General features: G+C 41.3%; 1 protein-coding gene across 7 annotated transcripts in view; it reads right to left on the bottom strand.

The window, feature by feature from the left end:
• The window catches only part of CCDC88C (coiled-coil domain containing 88C), a 100,978-nt gene that overhangs the window by 57,169 nt on the left and 24,688 nt on the right, over window positions 1–19,121 (bottom strand). For 6 of the 7 annotated variants that reach the window (XM_069783624.1, XM_069783625.1, XM_069783619.1 and 3 more), the window contains exon 4: window positions 2,143–2,212. In XM_069783624.1, the coding sequence (XP_069639725.1) occupies window positions 2,143–2,212 (70 nt within the window). Of the gene's footprint in view, window positions 1–2,142; window positions 2,213–14,728; window positions 14,748–19,121 lie in introns of those variants that run through there. The other variant, XM_069783623.1, reaches the window with a different exon arrangement.

Genomic DNA, 19,121 nt, shown 5'->3' with positions numbered 1-19,121 from the left:
AAGGAGTCCAGGAAGGCTAGACATTCTTCAAGAGGAAATCTTAAAGGCATAGGAGCAGGCTGACCCCATGTGCCAAAAGATGAGCTGACAGGGAAGAAGACGAGCCTGACTGAACAGAGAGCTTTGGCTAGAACTCAGGAAAAGGAAGAGAGTTTATGACCTTTGGAAAAAGGAGCAGGCAACTCAGGAGGACTACAGGGGTGCCGTGAGATTATGTAGGGAGAAAATTAGAAGGACCAAAACCCAACTAGAACTTAACCTGGCTACTGCCATACAAGACAAAAAAAATCCTTCTGTAAATACATGAGCAACAAAAGGAGGGCTAAGGAGAATCTCCATCCTGTATTAGATGTGGGGGAAACACAGTGACAAAGGACGAGGAAACCGCTGAGGTACTTAATACCTTTTTTGCCTCAGTCTTTAATAGTAAGACCAGTTGTTCTCCAGGTACCCAGCCCCCTGAGCTGGAAGACAGGAATGGGGAGCAGAATGAAGCCCCCATAATCCAAGGGGAAATAGTTAGCGACCTGCTACACCACTTAGACACACACAGGTCTATGGGGCCAGATGGTATCCACCCAAGGGTACCAAGGCAGCTGGTGGAAATGCTCACCAAGCTACTTTCCATCTTTTACAAGCTAACCAGGGAGGTCCCAGTTGACTGGAGGTTAGTAAATGTGACGCCCATCTACAAGAAGGGCCAGAAGGAAGATCCAGGAACTACAGGCCTGTCAGACCTCAGTGCCGAGGAAGGTTATGGAGCAGATCATCTTGAGTGCCATCACACAGCGCATACAGGACAACCAGGTGATCAGGCCCAGTCAGCATGGGTTTATGAAAGGCAGGTCCTGCTTGACTAACCTGATCTCCTTCTATGACAAGGTGACCCGCTTAGTGGATGAGGGAAAGGCTGTGGATATTATCTACCTAGACTGCAGTAAAGCCTTTGTCACAGTTTCCCACAGCATTCTCCTGGAGAAACTGGCTGCTCATGGCTTGGATGGGCGTACTCTTTGCTGGGTAAAAAACTGGCTGGATGGCTGGGCCCAAAGAGTGGTAGTGAATGGATTTAAATCCAGTTGCCGGTGGGTCACAAGTGGTGTTCTCCAGGGCTCAGTATTGGGGCCAGTTCTGTTTAATATCTTTTATCAATGATCTGGACGAGGGGATCCAGTGCACCCTCGGTAAGTTTGCAGATGACACCAAGTTGGGAGGGAGGGTTGATCTGCTCAAGGGTAGGAAGGCTGTACAGAGGGATCTAGACAGGCTGGATCGATGGGCTGGTAGGCTAATTGTATGAGGTTCAACAAGGCTAAGTGCTGGGTCCTGCACTTGGGTCACAACAACCCCATGCAATACTACAGACTTGGGGAAGAGTGGCTGGAAAGCTGCCCAGCAGAAAAAGACCTGGGGGTGTTGGTCAACAGCCAGCTGAATATGAGCCGGCAGTGTGCCCAGGTGCCAAGAAGGCCAACAGCATCAGAAATAGTGTGGCCAGCAGGAGCAGGGAAGTGATCGTCCCCTGTACTCAGCACTGGTGAGGCCGCACCTGGAGTACTGTGTTCAGTTTTGGGCTCCTCACTACAGGAAAGATATTGAGGTGCTGGAGCGTGTCCAGAGAAGGGCAACCAAGTTGGTGAGGGGCCTGGAGCATGAGCCTTATGAGGAGCAGCTGAGGGAGCTGGGGTTGTTTAGCCTGGAGAAAAGGAGGCTGAGGGGAGACCTTATTGCTGTCTACTACCTGAAAGGAGGTTGTAGCGAGGTGGGTGTTGGTCTCTTCCCCCAAACAAGAAGCAATAGGACAAGAGGAAATGGCCTCAAGTTGTGACAGGGGAGGTTCAGATTGGATATTAGGAAAAAATTCTTCACCAAAAGGGTTGTCAAGCATTGGAACAGGCTACCCAGGGAAGTGCTTGAGTCACCATCCCTGGAGGTATTCAAAAGACACGTAGATGTGGTCTCAGGGACACGGTTTAGTGGTGGACTTGGCAGTGCTAGGTTAAAGGTTGGACTCAATGATCTTAAAGGTCTTTTCCAACCTAAACAATTCTATGATTCTATTTTAATTTAAGAAATAAAACAAACACAAATTTTATTTAGCATTTCAGAGGAAGGGGGTGAAGAACCAAACAAACTACTCACCAGAGAGAGGATCTTTGCCAATCATTAAAACATTTGGTAAATTCATTACAATCAGCTGCTGGAGGACCTCCTATACAAGAGAGAACAACAGGCAAAGTTCAGCATGGAGGAATCCCAATCAATCACACTACAAAGAATACAGAGCTCCATCGATTACAAAGCTTTTAACATACTGGCAGGTCAGAGTTCACAAGAGGAAGCCCCCCACTTGAGAAAGAAATCACTATTTGAAGATGGCATCAGATTGCACAGCTAACATACACTAATCACCTCTTTTAACAATGGATAATATAGAATTTAAAGGGTCCCATGGCACTAATCAGGAAAAATGCACAGCCATGCCAGGCACACCAATCAGTCATGCCTTTACTCCAGCCATGACCTGTATTCATTTGATGTTCACCATTCAGCTGCTGTCATGTTTCAGGGCATATAAGTGCAGCTGGTTCAAAGGTACCTAAGCCATTCTGTGAAGTTTGAGTAATTCAAATAATTGGTCAAATTATTTCATGGGTCTGAGATTTTAATGATGGGCTGGGGAAGTGAGTGTGGGGGAAAGCTATTGAACAGGCATCTGGCACTGCTCAGAGAAACTGGATTTAAAGTTCTAGATTTGTTTGCATTGTTTTTAATGGGGAGTAAACCAGATTTAAGTATGTCACGAACCTCATTTAAAGGTCATTTTATTTTGGGGGAGACGAGGGAAGGGAAGTGCATTGGTTCGTCTGGTTCACCATTTAAATCTCAGCTGCCTGAAGCTACTCTGACATGACAGAATGGGCTTAAGGGAGAGGAAAGGCTATGAGCCCTGGGGCAGGCAAAATGCTTAAAAGGTGGACAGATAAATACATTGCAAAGGAGACTGCATACTAATATGATCAGCCATGCACCCCAGTAACATACAGAGCACAGGAGTACAGTTTTTAGCTTCAACCTGCAGCTACCAGCGCTCACTTGTGATGATCCAAATAAAACATTTGCCCGCAAGCATTTATTTCACAGAAAAAGCCTGGGAGAAAAATGGTTGTGTGATTAAAACACTGTGCTGGGATTCAGGAAACAATGGTTCACACATACAACTCTACCAAATGTTTGGCAGGTGCCTTTTCCTCATTTGTCTCCATTTCCCAGCCTACCTCTAGGGCACTGGGAGAGCACATGCATTGATACTTGCAGAGCGTTCAGAGCTAGGGGAAAAAGTACTGCAGCCAAGCACAGAAACACATTTCCTGAAACAATCACCCGTTCACCCAAACACTTCCCCTCCAAGTTACCCCATTGTTATTTCTCTGCTTTCAAAGTTATCATAAGAGGAAAATTAAGCCTGATTGAAAGAGGAAATATTTCAGTGAGCCTGCAGCATTTGATAAGTAATCACAGTGGATATTCTAAAAAAATGTTTTGGACATATCACATTTAATTTTTTCCCCTCTGATCCAAAACATACTCCTCAGCAGTCTCTTTTGGATAAAGTAGAAATATCTCAAGTGTCACAGCTGATGGGGCTTTTGGTGCTGTTAAGAAAGAAGGCTCTACAGACCTTTATGCAATGTGAAGTTTGGCTAATGTAGACCAAGCATTCACTGAGTCATTAGCCAAATGCATTTTATAGTTTGTGCATTTGAGACATGTTGAACAAAGTTTGTTTGCACCTGTTACCAAAACTGGTGCAAAACCTACTGAATTTAGCAGCATATGCCTGGACTGCAATATCTGCTATGACAATACAGTACGGCACTGAGGCTTTAATAAAAAAATCAGAATTTGCATATACCGAAGTATTGAGCTTTAACCAGCAATTTCCATGGCAAAAAAAAAGAGAAAGAATTGTGCTTCCAGTCACCCAGCATGTGGAGTGGCACTGAGGCAGGAATGCATAAGGAATTTGCGTTGTCTTTGTGTAATCATTGGATCGCTAGCTATTTAACTGGCAGACACAAAAGACATTACAGCTAACCTTTATGCTGTTAACGTTCCCATGAGCAACTTCTGTAAAATTATTTGAGTATACCATCCAACATAACCATGACTGAACACCCTCGTAGGTGTTTGAGCTTAATATTTTCTGGTAAGAATCCAACAGTCACCAAATACAAGCAGAAACAGCCCTGAGTGATTAAGTAATTAAGATTCAGATTGAAAGATTCAAATTGTTGCAAGAGGTGATACTCTGACCTGTTTATTTTTAAAATAAATTATTTAAACAGATAACTATCTTTATTGTTCTAAACGACTTCACCTTCAGATTAGTGCTTGTGATAATACCTAGCTGTTACACAGTGCAACTCACTGGTAGATCTCAACACTTTGTAAAGGAAGGTCAGTGTCATTGCCCTCCTTTTTCAAGATAAGGAAAGTGAGTCAAAGAAACAAAAAGTTACTTCAGTTTAATAAACTATCCTCTGTTAACAGAGATGTACCAGTGAACCATGCACTCACACAACTACAAGTGTGAGATAAAATGTGTTAACTTAAAGCTCTTACACTAACACTGACAAATTTAGCTCAGATTTTGTCCAAGCTAAAAACACAGCAAGTTAGCAAGGCTCAGCTGACACTCAGTGACTGACTCACTAGCTGGGATAATGTGACTGTGTCTCAGGTCCATTGCTTAAAATCCCACATCTGGAAATACAACCAAAGTCCCCTCCCCTAACAGCACATCAGAAATTCTTCACCTTCTATCCACTTATCAATATTTTCTTGTTTTCCTTACCTGAAGCAGCAATAACACAGGTTGACAAGTAAAATGCTGTACCTCAGTCTGGCCTCTCTGCTCTCCTCATGTCTTACCAACCTACCCAAAAGACCCCACAAAGTAAAACTTGTGGTTCAGGCAGGGAGCTGTCCTGTTATCGCCTGTGAACCAGGACTGAGGACTAAAGGCTCCACAGGCTCAACTGCCTCCCAGGTTACAGCTACGCTGGACATTGGGTTAACCTGGACATGCCGCTGAAGTCCAGCCAGCAAAAGAAACACAGATAAAATGCAATGTTTCCCCACAAGGGTAGCAAGTTATTGTATTATGTAAAAGGATGTTGTTATGCTTGAAATCAACCATAGCTGCAAGACACCACAGCAGAGGCAGAGATGGCATGTATGTGTCCTGCCTCAGGCAACTGGCATGCCTAGGGGCAGCATGCCCAGGCAGGAGCTGCTGGAGAGCAAAGCAGGGTTTTCAAACACAAAAACTGACAGTACTCTGGAAAGCAACTGTCCAAGCAAAAAAAAGAAAAAAAAATCTAACTCCTCCCGTGAGAAACCTTTTAATCATTTTTACAGCACAACTAAAGCTTGGTTAGAACAGTAAAGGTTACAGCAACAGCATATGGTAACAATTTCCCTGATTATTAGAACAATTAGGGTCTGAGCTGCTGGCTTTACACCTAGACCATTAAGCAACTCAGAGGCCAGCTACTACAAGTCAGGAATCACCTCCCTCAGAGTACCATTTGCCTTTTTTTTTAATTATTATTATTATTGTTGCTAATGAGATTTCCATCAAAAAAATAATGTTGGTATCAGAAGTGTTATTTAAGGAATCCAATTCGAAACAAATCCCCATCAGGTCTTCGTGCAGTATCTGTAGGTGCCTGAAACACTCCTCTGCCAAAGATCAGGATATTTTAAGCTTGAAGAGATTTGTCCAAAATCTCAGCTCTTTTGACAGCAGTGACAGTAGCAAGAACGGATGCTTCTAGTTAGCAGGTCAACACCACTACCACAAAATACAAAGATCAGCAGCCAAGTCTTACACTACTTGAGCCAGACCCCCAAACTCAGTAAATAAAGCCCACAAAGGTTTCTGCAGGCGGTTATGTGACTCCATATCGATAGGGAGACCTTTCTAAGTGAAGGTCAAACTGGGTGTTCAGTCCTTGATCGCTCGCTCTGCTGATCTTGCCCACAGAGATGCAGGGCATGAAGTAGGTAGGCTGAGACAACTGGCACATCTGAGCAACAAGAAGGATACTGCCTAAGCCAGAGGTAAGTTTTGCTAAAAATAGCTAGGCACTCTAGGACTGGTACCCCAAGGATTCAAAAACATTAAGTTACATAGAAATCATGAGGTTAAACATAAATAAATGCTGTGTTCTCATTAGCAGCCTTCTGGCATCTAAGCCCTTGCTGCACACTTGCTTCGCATTTGCAAGGTTTTTGCAATCACTTTGCTAAGAAAGGAGCTTAAAAAAAAAGCCAAAATCCCCCCCACATTGATTCTAGCAGTCAAGGGCTTTAGGAAAAATCAAGACACATATTCAGGATAAAATTCTAAGCACCAAGTTAAGCACTTAGGCTTATTAAGAGGATGAAGAAATATATTCATTCCTTCCATCTAAAAGTTTCTAATTTGTTTCTGATGTGCTGAGGCACATTTTACCTACTCTTTTTATCCTTCCAAGATCACACACACTGGATGTTTGCACTCTGCCTCAGGTCATCTGAAGAGATGCAGTGGCAGGTCTCACTCTCAAGTCATCATGGTCACATATTAACATTTTATTTACCTGGAACAGGCTAAATGGGCCCCCTGTAATTTTGTAGGAACAAAGTCTCCTTGGCCCATGCTACACTTCAATACACATTTGCTTCTTAAAAATATATGTGCAACAGCATGGAATAAAATGGTCTTAAGGTATTATTCTTGGCTGCATTTTAAAGTGCCAATGCAAGCATGCCAACAGCTCTTGCAAAGAACACATTGCTAGGAAAGGAGTAGGTAAAATTGTCTTTTCCATGGCTGAGAGACCACGCAAGTACAAGCTCTACACAGAAACCATCCCCTGCACTGCAGTGCAGCACAGCATTAACGTAGAGTAACTACTAGCTTCTCATGCAGAATTAAATTAACCTCTACCTGAATCCTAAACAAGAAGAGAGTACTAAATAAATTATGTAAGAAGAGCAGCAGTCTATCAGCCATTGTAATTCAATGCTCAAGCCAAACAATTCCATTGAAGTATATTGCTTGGCTATAAAATGCTAATTGCCCAGCTGACTGGAAGCCAAATGGTGCTTTCCTACTTAAAATGCCCATGAGGAAAAACCATCACCAGCTTTATTTATACCAGCAAGAGCAAATACCACCTAGCCAGGGAATCTGGCTTATATTCCAGCTGCAACTCAGGCCAACGGAGTAGGAAAGTTCAGCAGAGACCTATCCATGCAGCACAGCCAACATCCTTCTCTGATAACCTCAGTACGGATCTGATCCCACAAACATCCTTGGAGTGGGAAACGTGGTGAAGGAGCCACTACATGCTTAGCTAAGGTCTCAGCAGGAGTCAGCAGCCATCTGCACCAGCTCAGAGCCTTCCAGCAGCAGGATGGGGTGGCAGCTTTACCCCTTACACATCTTAAGGTCCCTTTGGATGCTACCACAAAGATAGGCTGGGAGCTGCATCTCCCCAAGTCCAGGGGACAACCAAACTCAAGCTTTTCTGGAATCAGAACTCTAAGGAAGAGTGAGCACTCAGGCTAATGAACAAGTTTTAACATTAAAACATATTTTAAACAGCAAATTGAGACACAAGGGTTGTTTTTTAAATATGGTTTTTCAAAGTTTCCAGTTTTGTTATAATAATGAAAACAAGTTATTCTGCAGCCTACAACAACAAGGATGTTATGTTTGAAAAGAAAAAATATTTGTCTTCCAATATAGATAAACTTTAATTTTTTTAAGTTTTTATTATTTTACTAAATTATCTGGGGAGTTATTAATGGTGTCAAGGAAATAATTTATAGCAAGATTCTGTAAACTGTATGACAGGGTCTCACAAAAGATCAGACAAGATGAAACAAGTTCTTGCAGGGGAATGTCAAGGAAATGAAACACAAACAGATCTTTTATTGAGATGTTTTCCATGTACATCTTGCCATGTGAGCATGCCTGATGACACTATGTGTGACTCAGTACTCACTGTTTCCCTGCCAACACATTATATACATGACAAAATTTGATTAAGAACTTTGCTCATCTCTGCAACAATTGTGTTCATTATGTGACACACCAGAGGATTAGCTGTCTTTAAAGGGATTTTTTTTTTTCTGAAAACCAGCAAATTACATAGCACATTTCTTAAAGACCCTTCAAGTGGAAACCCAAAAGCCACTAAAATATCTGTTGCCTCATCTGCTGAAAATAATCAGTTCTGACAATCATAGACTGGAATCTCAGTGGGAGGGGATGTGAAGGAATCATACCTAGTCTTAGCCATGCTCAGCCTGTGCAGGGTGCAGATAACCCACCAAATGACAGAAATATACAGAGAGCAGAAGTACACCATATAAGATCAGGTTTTATTAAAAAAAAAAAAAATCACACACATGCAATTTGGATGGCACATAATAGAGTATTATATTAAAAAAAAAAAAAACAAAACAACTAGAAAGGACCCCAGCACCATCATCCACCCAATTTATTGTTATGGCTCAGGTTTTGTTATTTGTATTTCAGTAGTGCAGAGGTCCCAGCTAGGAGCAAAATCTCATCTGCTGCAAGCTGTACAAATTCATAGTGAGACATACCTGGAACAAAGAGCTTGCCCTATATATGCAATGCATCAGTAGGCCGATGAAAAAATCGTAACAAGCAATGGAGGAAGGAAATGAAAATAAGATTCTGTGGTTATAATGTCATCCATTGTGCACACTCTCACTGCTTTATGAACTGGTTAAATCAACTGCTCCAGGCTGGCACAGAACTAAATCACTCCAGACTTCAGAGGGCAAGGCAAGCAAGGCAAGTCCTGATAAAAACATTTACTTTAAGATCAATTCAAATTGTTTACAGTGCACATTGTTTACGTCACATAACAAAAATTCCACATATATTTAAATAAAGGTACTTTTATATATGGAAAAAGTATTTTAGGACATAATTAGTTTTACTTCTAGCCCAGTGGAATAAACAATGCAGAAGCTGCCACCCCCACACACATCAGTTGCAGAGGAAATAATTTTTTTCTAAACTAAATACAAAAATATATACATTTACTTCTAAAATATGAAATCAAGTGTTCAATGGCTATGTAGCAGCACATTTCCTACCTTAGTTTCACTGACTCCAAGATGAATCACTTATGTTAATACAACATACAGCACTATGGTTGTGCCTAGTGGCAATATTGATTTGACCCAGCGAGGAGAAAATCCAATTGGGGAGCATTGTGTTCTCCTGCTTTTATTGCCTGCAGCACCTTTGACTAATTTACCTACTTTGCTGTAAATTGAAAGCCTATTGATTTATCCTCAACTTCTCTCTTCAGATCATGTGCAAGTGACTTCACATGTTTATAATAGCATCCAGACAAATTACTCTCAACTTCTATTTTATTTCACCTTAGATTTGTCCTGGGGTGGTTTATGCAGTAACAGGGAATATGAAATGTGCTGTGTTAAAGGCTTGTCACTTGACATTACAAATAAAACCAGCTAAAATGCAATCCATCTGTTCAACACGCTTCCAGCTAATCTATGGTGGTCTCTAAGGACCCTAATAATTTAGCCTAACACACATTAAAAAGAAACAACACAGGCCATCAGAACAGACTTGAAGCACTTCTGAATTCTCTGAAACTCAGCACCACGCACACCCACTTGTTTTAAAAGGAAGTCAGTTTTCCCATACAGTTTGAACATATTTTGCTGGGATAATAAAGCCAAAAATTTTCACATCAAACTCTAAAACTGAGCAAGTATATTTCAGCTTTTAACACCGAAGCCTGATACCAAAGTACATTAGCCACGCAGAGCTCCGAGGTACAAACTTTGCTCCGCTGCCCTTGTTCACTGGAGTGAAAAAATTTACAATACTAAAATACAGCGTGCCATCAAGAAACAAACACCAATCCGATAACAGCATTTCTAGGAAGATTATGTGTAAGATGTGTTTTCTACCATTTCTCTTATTACAAGTATTTCTAGAACTTGTTTTTTTAATATGTTTATATGGAACATACACAGTAAACACCTAACTGGACACATGATCCTAGTTCACATAAAATACATGGAATTAATACATTTTTTATACTGCCATAAAATGCAAAAATAATTAACCCAAGGCAAGCATATGGTGAGTTGTGGGGCTTATTTAGTGCTTCAGAGCTAGAGATCTGCATTGCAACTTCAACACTGCAATACGAGTTCCAGGCTCTGAAAACGTGCCAAGAGCTCCAAAGAAGCAGCCAACCACTGGAGTGACAGTCATAATGCAATGCCTGAAAAAGTAGCAGCCGAAAGTACAGGAATACAAAGGAATTAGAGACAGGAAGATGTAGGAATACTGGTTGCACATCATAGCAATATTGCTTTCCTAATGAGCAGAAGCTACGTAGTATAAATGTACACATTTTGCACTTTTCCCAGTATCATCAAGTCATTTATTAGTATAAATGTCGCTTGAATGAGAATGATGCATCTTGGGAAAAACTCTGTAAAACCAACTGTTAATCCCAGAAGGGCACAGAGGCATGTGTGAGAACCATTTTGAGGTTCTCTAGTATAAGTGTTGAAAAGTCAAATCAAAGCTTTCAAAGTTTAAATATGAAAACAAATCTGTGAAACTAGAAAAAAATTAATGGAGCAAGGAGGGGACATACACAAGAATGGGATATTTTCAGGTCTTCTAATGAATTCCTTGTTATGAACAATATTTTAGTAGCAAACAGAACGCCTAACAGATGTGATCAAGTTTAACGTGAACGTATGAGTTAAATTTCATCAGTGACTAAGGGTAACAGAAATAAAACAAACATCCAGGTTGGCTGTTACTAATCTCATACTCTTTTGTCCTGTTTGAAGCAGGAACTTGCTAGTAATTTTCAATCTACCTCTCAATCCCCAAAAGAAACAAGCTGCTTTACCCTGCCACTCTTACTAAGTAACATCCCACTGTCTCAGTAGCCCTCCTGATTGCCATGGGATCTACTGACAAAGTATTTCTTGTTGTTAGCAGAAGGTGCCACGCCTCGCTTTCACTACATCCAAACATCCTTGGAGTTGCTCAAATATAAGGTAGTTAAATGCTTAGAAACAAGCGCAAACGTGCTTGGTCTTTCCAGGATAACACTCCCTGAATAAACAAGACTTAATTCACATTACATTGGTAAACCATTTTGAGAAACTTCAATGGACAGTACTGGAGAAATGCAGAAAATTATACCTAGAAACTGAGGAACAGTAAATACATGAACAGCATTCAGGCAGTGATGACCAAAACAGATTTTATGGGATAAAACATGTAGGTTATTGGCTAACATTGCTCACTTTGAAATGCATTAAAATCTTTCAGTCTGTAACTCAGGAAAAATGGTAATCCCAAGACAATTTTTTCTCCCAGTAAAGAAAAGGGTTGTGACAGTTCTTGAGGAATACCAGAGAGAACTGAGCAACTGGTCTGTTAGCAATCGTCCTATTCTCTCCCCCAACCTTCCTAACATGCATATAAATGTGGAAAAAAAATGATTAAATTTAGTTTAGACTAATTTCCAGAAGCTTATTTAAAGATTTTTAACCATGAGATTTCAACAAGCTTAAACCTTCTTACACTTGGGCAGCTTACAGGCAACCTAGTACTGAACAACAAATTAATGTTTCACAAAGCATGCGAACAGTCACTATGCCATTGCTCTATTATCTAACTTCAACAGAGGACAGCAGCATGGGCAAGAGAGAGGTCCTTGTGGCATTTGCAGAAAACCGTGCAAAACTCCATGTTGGATTTACAGAAGAGGGAAGCTTTCAGTTGGTCTGACGGGAAAACAGAGAGGGTACAGGGACAAGCTATCCCACCCTGCAAGGATGCCTGACCAGACAGTAAGATGCTATGGGACAAATGAAGTGGTTGGGGAAGTAAAGGGAGGGAAGGGGTTTACTGATGCCTGTAGGTTAAAACAAAACCAAAGGGGCTTATACATGCTACTCATCTGATGACGTTAGCTGCTTTCTCATTCATCTCCTGCAACAACCTGACCTTCTCATCACTGAGAGCTCTCTCTTGCAGGCAAACTCCTGTTACCAACCAGTTACCAGGGGCACTAAAAACTCAAATACCAGTAATGTAGACAGTCCTCACAGTTCAGGCATGCCCCTGTCAAATACTCCTAGAAAGCATTAAGGGTATCATTGCAGGTTAATGTTATGAGCTTTCCAATTATTTTGAAGCAGAATTTATATCCAACGTCATTACCTCAGCATATCACTGCATTATCAGTATCATCTAATTTACCCGATATCAACAAGTTCAACAAACACCCAGACAGTCCCTAGCCAGACGATCTGTAGCAACAGTCTGCAATTTTTTTCTTAAGGTGGGTAACGGGAGAAGCTTCAAGTCAGATCAGATGGTTCTTCCACACCAAAAGTAGAGTGGTGTTTCTCTTGATAGCCAGCAGATTGCCCCAGGCAGGTAACATGCAAGGGATTTCGAAGGCGGTCAAATGCTTCTCGCACTGTACAGGTGGAGAAGCTGCAGTAAATTTAGTGTGGCTTTCCCAAAGTAACCCAAGAATCCTTGTGAAAGAAAACACTCACAGCATTTACTGTGTCAATCACCAGCTTTACCATTAGCACTGTGCTGCAGTTATAACATGTTGGGAAAAAAATTTAAAAAAAAAAAAGAGAGAGAGACCACAGAAACTAGCAGCAGTTAAAATGGGAGAGGGCAGGGAGAGGAAATGGAGGCCGTTCCCTCAAAATGGCCTCTGGGCCTCTCATAGTTTCCTTTCTGGATTTTCTATGCCCATTTGTTTTCAATAGCAAACCACCTTTCTATTTGCAGTTTCTGTGTTCCCCTTTGAGGAGAGAACAGTTACCGACAGGGAGGAGACACAGCCATTTGCAGTTGACACTTAGCTATTCACAGAGTCTACTGCCAATAATTTGCACCTCAGCAAAGCCGAGTCAGGCATAACCCACAGGCAATTACCAGGTCAGGCTGCCAGGAACAGCCTCCCTGGTTTTCCCAACTTGCTTCTCAACCGAGGAGGTGACAGAAGAGCCTCCTCCTCGGTCCCACCCCAAGGAGACCTTTTACTGGCATCTCATCCCTTTGTAAACTGCCAGCCCGCAGCTAACATGACAAAAAGGGATGGTGCTTCACGATGGCTTACTTAGCCCTCAGCAGCCACCCAAGGCAAACGGGTCCAAGAGGGTACCTGGGGCAGCCCCAGGACACCGGGGCTCGGGTCCCATCCTGTGCCATCCCCACCTCAGCCAAGTTCACTCGTTGCCCCTGCCTTTTGGACATCACATAGTAACAGAAATACTATGCTCTAGAAGAAATGGATATACATATGTATCTATATACATATATATACACACACACAGACGCTTTTATAGTTATGTGTATAGCTATGTTTCCACTACTTTTCCCCACTATTACTCTGGAATTACTATACCTGCTCAAACCTGGGACAAAATCCTTCTGGAGACACCATTAGATTTGCTATACATAAGACTGGCCCATGTTCAAGCATTTAGACTCCCATGGCTCAGCAGAGAGAACATTAGGAGTTTTACCCCACACTATACAGCAACAAGCTGGCTTCTTAAACACACAACACTGAAAAGTCTGCAAAAGTGATAAAGTGTGACACTATGCACTTGATAAAATTTAAGGTTAGTTGTTCAGGGTCAGGAAAATTCAGTTACTCAAGTTATTTTGGGTCTGAGATATTACACAAAAAATGAGCTGCTCCAACACTTCCTTTAAAGAAAAACACAAGAGAAAGTGAAAACTCAAACATTTTGAACAAGTATGGAAAAGTGCAACACAAGGTGCTGTGGTACATTAAGATTTTAAATCTGCAGTCATTAAATCCTCCCTTATGACTGATTCATCCTCTACACACTTAAAAAACCCAGTCACCTTCCACATTCTATTTCACACATGCGCAAGAGAGAAAACCATTAAAAATTAATGGTGATAACCCACCAAGCCACAATGAGCCCACAATTCAAGTAGTAGTTAATATCACAGGATAACAAAGATCTCCTTACTGTTGCAACTGCACAGCAGGGGAAATATTTCATATTCAAGAAGAAACAGTTATGGCAGAAAAAAATAAGATAAAAGAAAGGAGCAAGTCACTTCCAACAGCTGCCACAATTTCACCTATACACAGAACAGGAAACAGCCAATGTCCCTGTGTGGTAGCTGCTAGGCATAATTTACTTATCAATGGTAATCCAAGCTATGCTTTCACACACATATGCATACTTGCACCTGCAAACACTCTCAAGAAGAATTTTCAGTCTTGCCAGCTCATAACAGTGCTCCTTTAAGTATCTGAAATGACTGATTAACCCTGCTCAATACAATCTGTGTCATCTACTGTGAATCTTGCAGATAACTCATAACTGTTAACATTAATTAACTCAGCAGAGCTTTACCGTTCTTGCTCCCCCACCCATCTCATACCACAGACCTCAATTTAAGAGTTCTTCCCAACAGCCCTAGCAGACAGCTTAGGCAGACTTAGGCAGCAATGGTGAGCTTCTGATATAGAAAACCCAGTTAAATAATTGATGTGCGTTTTTAAAGACTTTATCTCCCCATTTTATACTTTTCTTTAACAGTACTCACCAATAGTCATGACACACTTAATGCATACAACACCCTGGGAACACCCATGATATCATAAGAAAAAATGTGAAGGGTGCAGTTGCATCCTAGAAGATCCTTTCTTTATGCCATCTGTCACAGAGACAGAGGTAAGCTGTGTCACTATGTTATTATTAACATTCAGGAAAGATTAACTTCTAATACTCCTGCTATGCCAGTTTTAAGGCTTCTGACCACTGGATTTTCTGTCAACAAAATACAATTTCCTCTTAAGCTGCGATATTTAGTGTTTTCCTGAAAGCAAATCTCATCTATCATGTTCATACAAAAGCCTCACCTACAACTGAAAGAAATAGCAACTTTCAAGACCTTGTATCTACTGAGGAAAACCTTAAAAATGGTCACAAAAGTTTCAAAACCAGCAAGAGCCCCCAAACACAAGGAGCTGCTTTGGCTACAGGCAGAAAAAGCAGAACTATGCACACTGCCAAAAACCTTTTGTATTACTAGTGGCATTTTTCAGTTATACTTCTTAATCTCCAGTGTCCTTTAATGGCACATGAAGGTGGCAGGCATGTATGTTTCTAGGCAACTTCCAAGCTGCCTCACACGTGGATCCTATCCCTCACCTACATCAGCAGAGCTCAGTTTACTACTCAAGCAACACAATCGAGGGAAACTTAATAAGACATATCGAGTGACTTGTTTTGTGATCTGGTTGATAGGGAGCACAACAGCAGCGCAGCCGTGATGGGCTGGCCTCTCAGCTAGCTGAAAGCAGAGGAGGGGAGGGTAGATCCTCAGAAAGATTGCTCCAGGCAAGAGCAACTCAAACCTCAGGCTGCAGAGAGCTGCAACACCTTCTCTGGTCTACCACATTTGGACTGCGTTGCTCTGTAAAAATAAAGATTATTAGAATTTTAATAGATACAGGTTACACAAAAGTTTATATTGTTGTTGCAACTACTGAGCAGCAGATCTAAGCCTAGCAGCATTCAAAGCATGCCAAACCTCCTTGGTGGTCTGGAAAAAGTCTGACTCCTAGAAGCAGCCACAGACAAAATTCTAAGGGGCACTACAATCAAAGAAAGGTAGCACAAGCAACGTTTTATCAGCAGAGTGTTTACACCCTTCACCTCAGAGAAGCACAAAACCTTGGCAAGGACATCCAGCTGTACAACAGGGAAAGGAGCAATGCTAGGTCCACTGTAAACTCCGAAATGTTGACCACGTTAAGTGCTGGAGTAAGTACTCTTTTGTTCTGGTTTACACGCAGCTTTTCACATAACTGATTAAAATGGCTCTGTATCATTGTTTAAACATACTTTGGTGGAGGCATTGAGTTACTTCGACAAACCTGTTTTTTGCATCATTAATTGGTTGAGTGATGAATGGCTGATCAGAAACCGGAGCTCTATGGGAATTAGTGCAGCCACTCACCAAAAATGCTGCGGTAAAACAATTTGTGCTCTTCAAACCTACAGTAACAGTTCACATTTTTAATCTGGGCATCTGAACTAACGGTCTTACTTCTCAGTGCTCAGAAAACACGCAGCTCCCACTAATTTTAAAGGGAGAAACAGATAGTTACTATCTGGAGGAAATAATCGGAGAAAATCCAGCAGTTACAACACAGTACCCAAATGCAAGTCTAGATGCTCTGGCACCTCAGTAGCACTACCTGAATCCACCATTCCTCTAAATCTTTGCATAAGCTAATGTTCATATCTCCACAACATTTAAGGCATACAATAAATTATAGGGTGCTAAAATTAGGCATTTAAGTTTGAATCTCCAAGCTAAGCAATTTCCATTGACAGTGTAGATATGCAGAAGATCTGCTAGGTCTCCAAAGTTTACTACTGAACATTAACACACTAGTAAAAAACAGAATTTCCTCCAAGCTAACCTGCAGTCACGGATGTTGCTTTCTAAGCAGCAATACAGAAACAGGCATAACCAAAACCAAATATAAAAAGAGCATTTGCTGAGTTTCAGATTAGTAGATACATGATTCCTTGTGAATTTTGACTGAAAGTCATTCTCACGAGGTAGAGGCAACAGCCCCTTTGAAATCAGCTCAGCACAATACAGGCAGGAACTAAGCAAACTTCTTCAAACAGCTCTGCCAACACCATTCAGCTCCAAGCTGCAAAACTCCTGCTGTTTCAAACTTAGGGCCTCCTGTGAGCTGACTGCTGATTACACCAGGTCGTATGGCAGGGTTTTGCTATGTGCACAGGGCAAAAGAATGAGAATCAGACCTGCCCACTGGTCCCGTTAAATAAAAGATTTTGCTCCATACTGAAAGAAAAGGACACTTTGCCATCTATTCATTCCCTTGCCCTCTATTAAAGAGAAAATATATTGTAGTATGCTATACACATACTCAGCTCAGTGTGTGCAACTCATGCAAGCATTACTGGACATGCTACTGTCATGAAAGAGAAACAGGAGACAGCATAATGCAAACATCATATCTCCAAAGCAGAGGAGATACGCACAGTCAAAAAAGCCAGAGTGCTCAAATGCAGCGCTGCAGCACATTTAATCAGGCTCTTTATTCCCTGTTACACTTGTACATTGGAGATTTGGAGCAGTCAAGGAAAGGGAATGAAAGCAACTCAACAGGCATTTTTCAACCTGATTTTTCTGACAGGGGGGCAGAGGAATCAAACTTTTACAAGTTTCTGTGAAATTCTGACAGGGGAAACCCTTGGGTATCTCTCCCAGCAACGAAGAGCAAGGGCTAACCATACCAGGCAGCAGCCAGGTCAGCATACATCTTGCTCCACATACACCTCAGCATGTGTGTAACATCAGGTGCAAGCCACAGGAGAAAAGCAGGGTTTGTGGAAGACACTGAACCTGCAGAAAGCTCTCCCCTGTTCCCAAAATAGTTGGTTTATTTAGGAATTTGAGCAAAGAGGCCTTTGCTGCCTAATCAAATGCAGTCCCCTTGTCGTCTTGTTGTAGCATCACAGCTGTGAATCTCCTAATTGCATCTTTGGTATGCAGAAGGTAAGAAATCTTCATGAAAAGATGACACAAAAGGTTCCACTGGTTCATCATAAACATGGACATTAGAGTCTTTCCTCAGGGAATGGCCAGTACAGAAATCAGATGCTCAGAATATATTTCTGCCCATATGGTTCGAAGTGATGAATAATACACTTTGGAAAAGAAGGATGACAAAAATAATAAAACACTGCAGTAAAGTACACATCATATTAAACAAATAACAGTTGGTGACTAAAAATGCATTTTTAATGAGCGCCTCTTTACGAATGCACACAATGCAAAGTGGTTTCCACTGCTTTGTAAGACACTACTCAACATGGCTTAAAAACATCTCAGTTATATAGAGCTAGATATGTAACCTCTTTACTTTCTCTTTGGACATCTCATGGAATTTTTTATTTATTTTTTTTAAAAGATTTAGCAGCCAAACAACATGAACTTTAAATTCTGAACTCTTAATACTCACAGATTCTTTAACTAACACTAACTTTTTTCAGCAGGTAAATTTGTAATTAGATGTCAAAACACCTACTTTGATGTGTGTTTTCAATGCATCTGCCTCATCAAATGTGCTGTTCTTCACATCTATACAATGAACTGAGGAAGAGGGCAGTCCAGTGGTTAATGCAGAAGACAGTGTTTGCATCTCTGGGTCCAGACAGGCATGAAACACAGATCCACAGCAGTTCTTCAAACTACTGCGTCCACAAGCTCTTCCCAAACCAGTATGCATGAAATCCAGTGGCCAAGAATAAGACACTACTCCACAGTAGGAGGTGCTCCTATACCACAAGGTATTAAAAACATCATAAGAACCATTTCACCAGGGTTACTTACCCAACTGAGAGAAAGAAAGCTAGAGAAATTATCATAGAGACTAGTTATCTAAGATATTTAGAAAGCAAGACTGCTTTAAATAGACTGTTTCTGCAACGGAAGAAGTCTCAGAAGGAAATCTCAGGCAGTTAATACAGTCAGGAATGAGACTTTGCTATTTGCTGTAGCTATTAGAGCTACAGCATAATAAAGTATGTTCAGCTAAACCTGTACCCTGCGCTGTCTCAGCAGAAGACCCATATTACCTCAAGGACTGCAGCAACAGTTTAAATGGTTACTTAAGTTTGAATCTTCTTGCATGAAGGTCAGTGTTACAGAACATGAAAATAAATGTATTCCTCCTCTCTCAAGTGTAGCTATCTTGTTAATCTCAAAGATGACATATACCTCATATATCAGTCACCACTTTAAAGCCCTGATTCATACAGAGGGACTTAGGAGCACATAGCAGGTTATTCCTTCAGCAGGTTGCCTACTTCTATGAAGCATAATACTCCTTGTAATTCTTAACTGCTTTCCCCCTCAAGGGCATACAGCATGTGTCTTGGGAACTAGA

The sequence above is a fragment of the Haliaeetus albicilla genome, chromosome 5 (genome assembly GCF_947461875.1).
Source record: "Haliaeetus albicilla chromosome 5, bHalAlb1.1, whole genome shotgun sequence".
Lineage (NCBI taxonomy): Eukaryota > Metazoa > Chordata > Aves > Accipitriformes > Accipitridae > Haliaeetus > Haliaeetus albicilla.
Note: the sequence above shows the minus strand (reverse complement) of the source record. Positions and strands in the feature narration are given on the sequence as shown.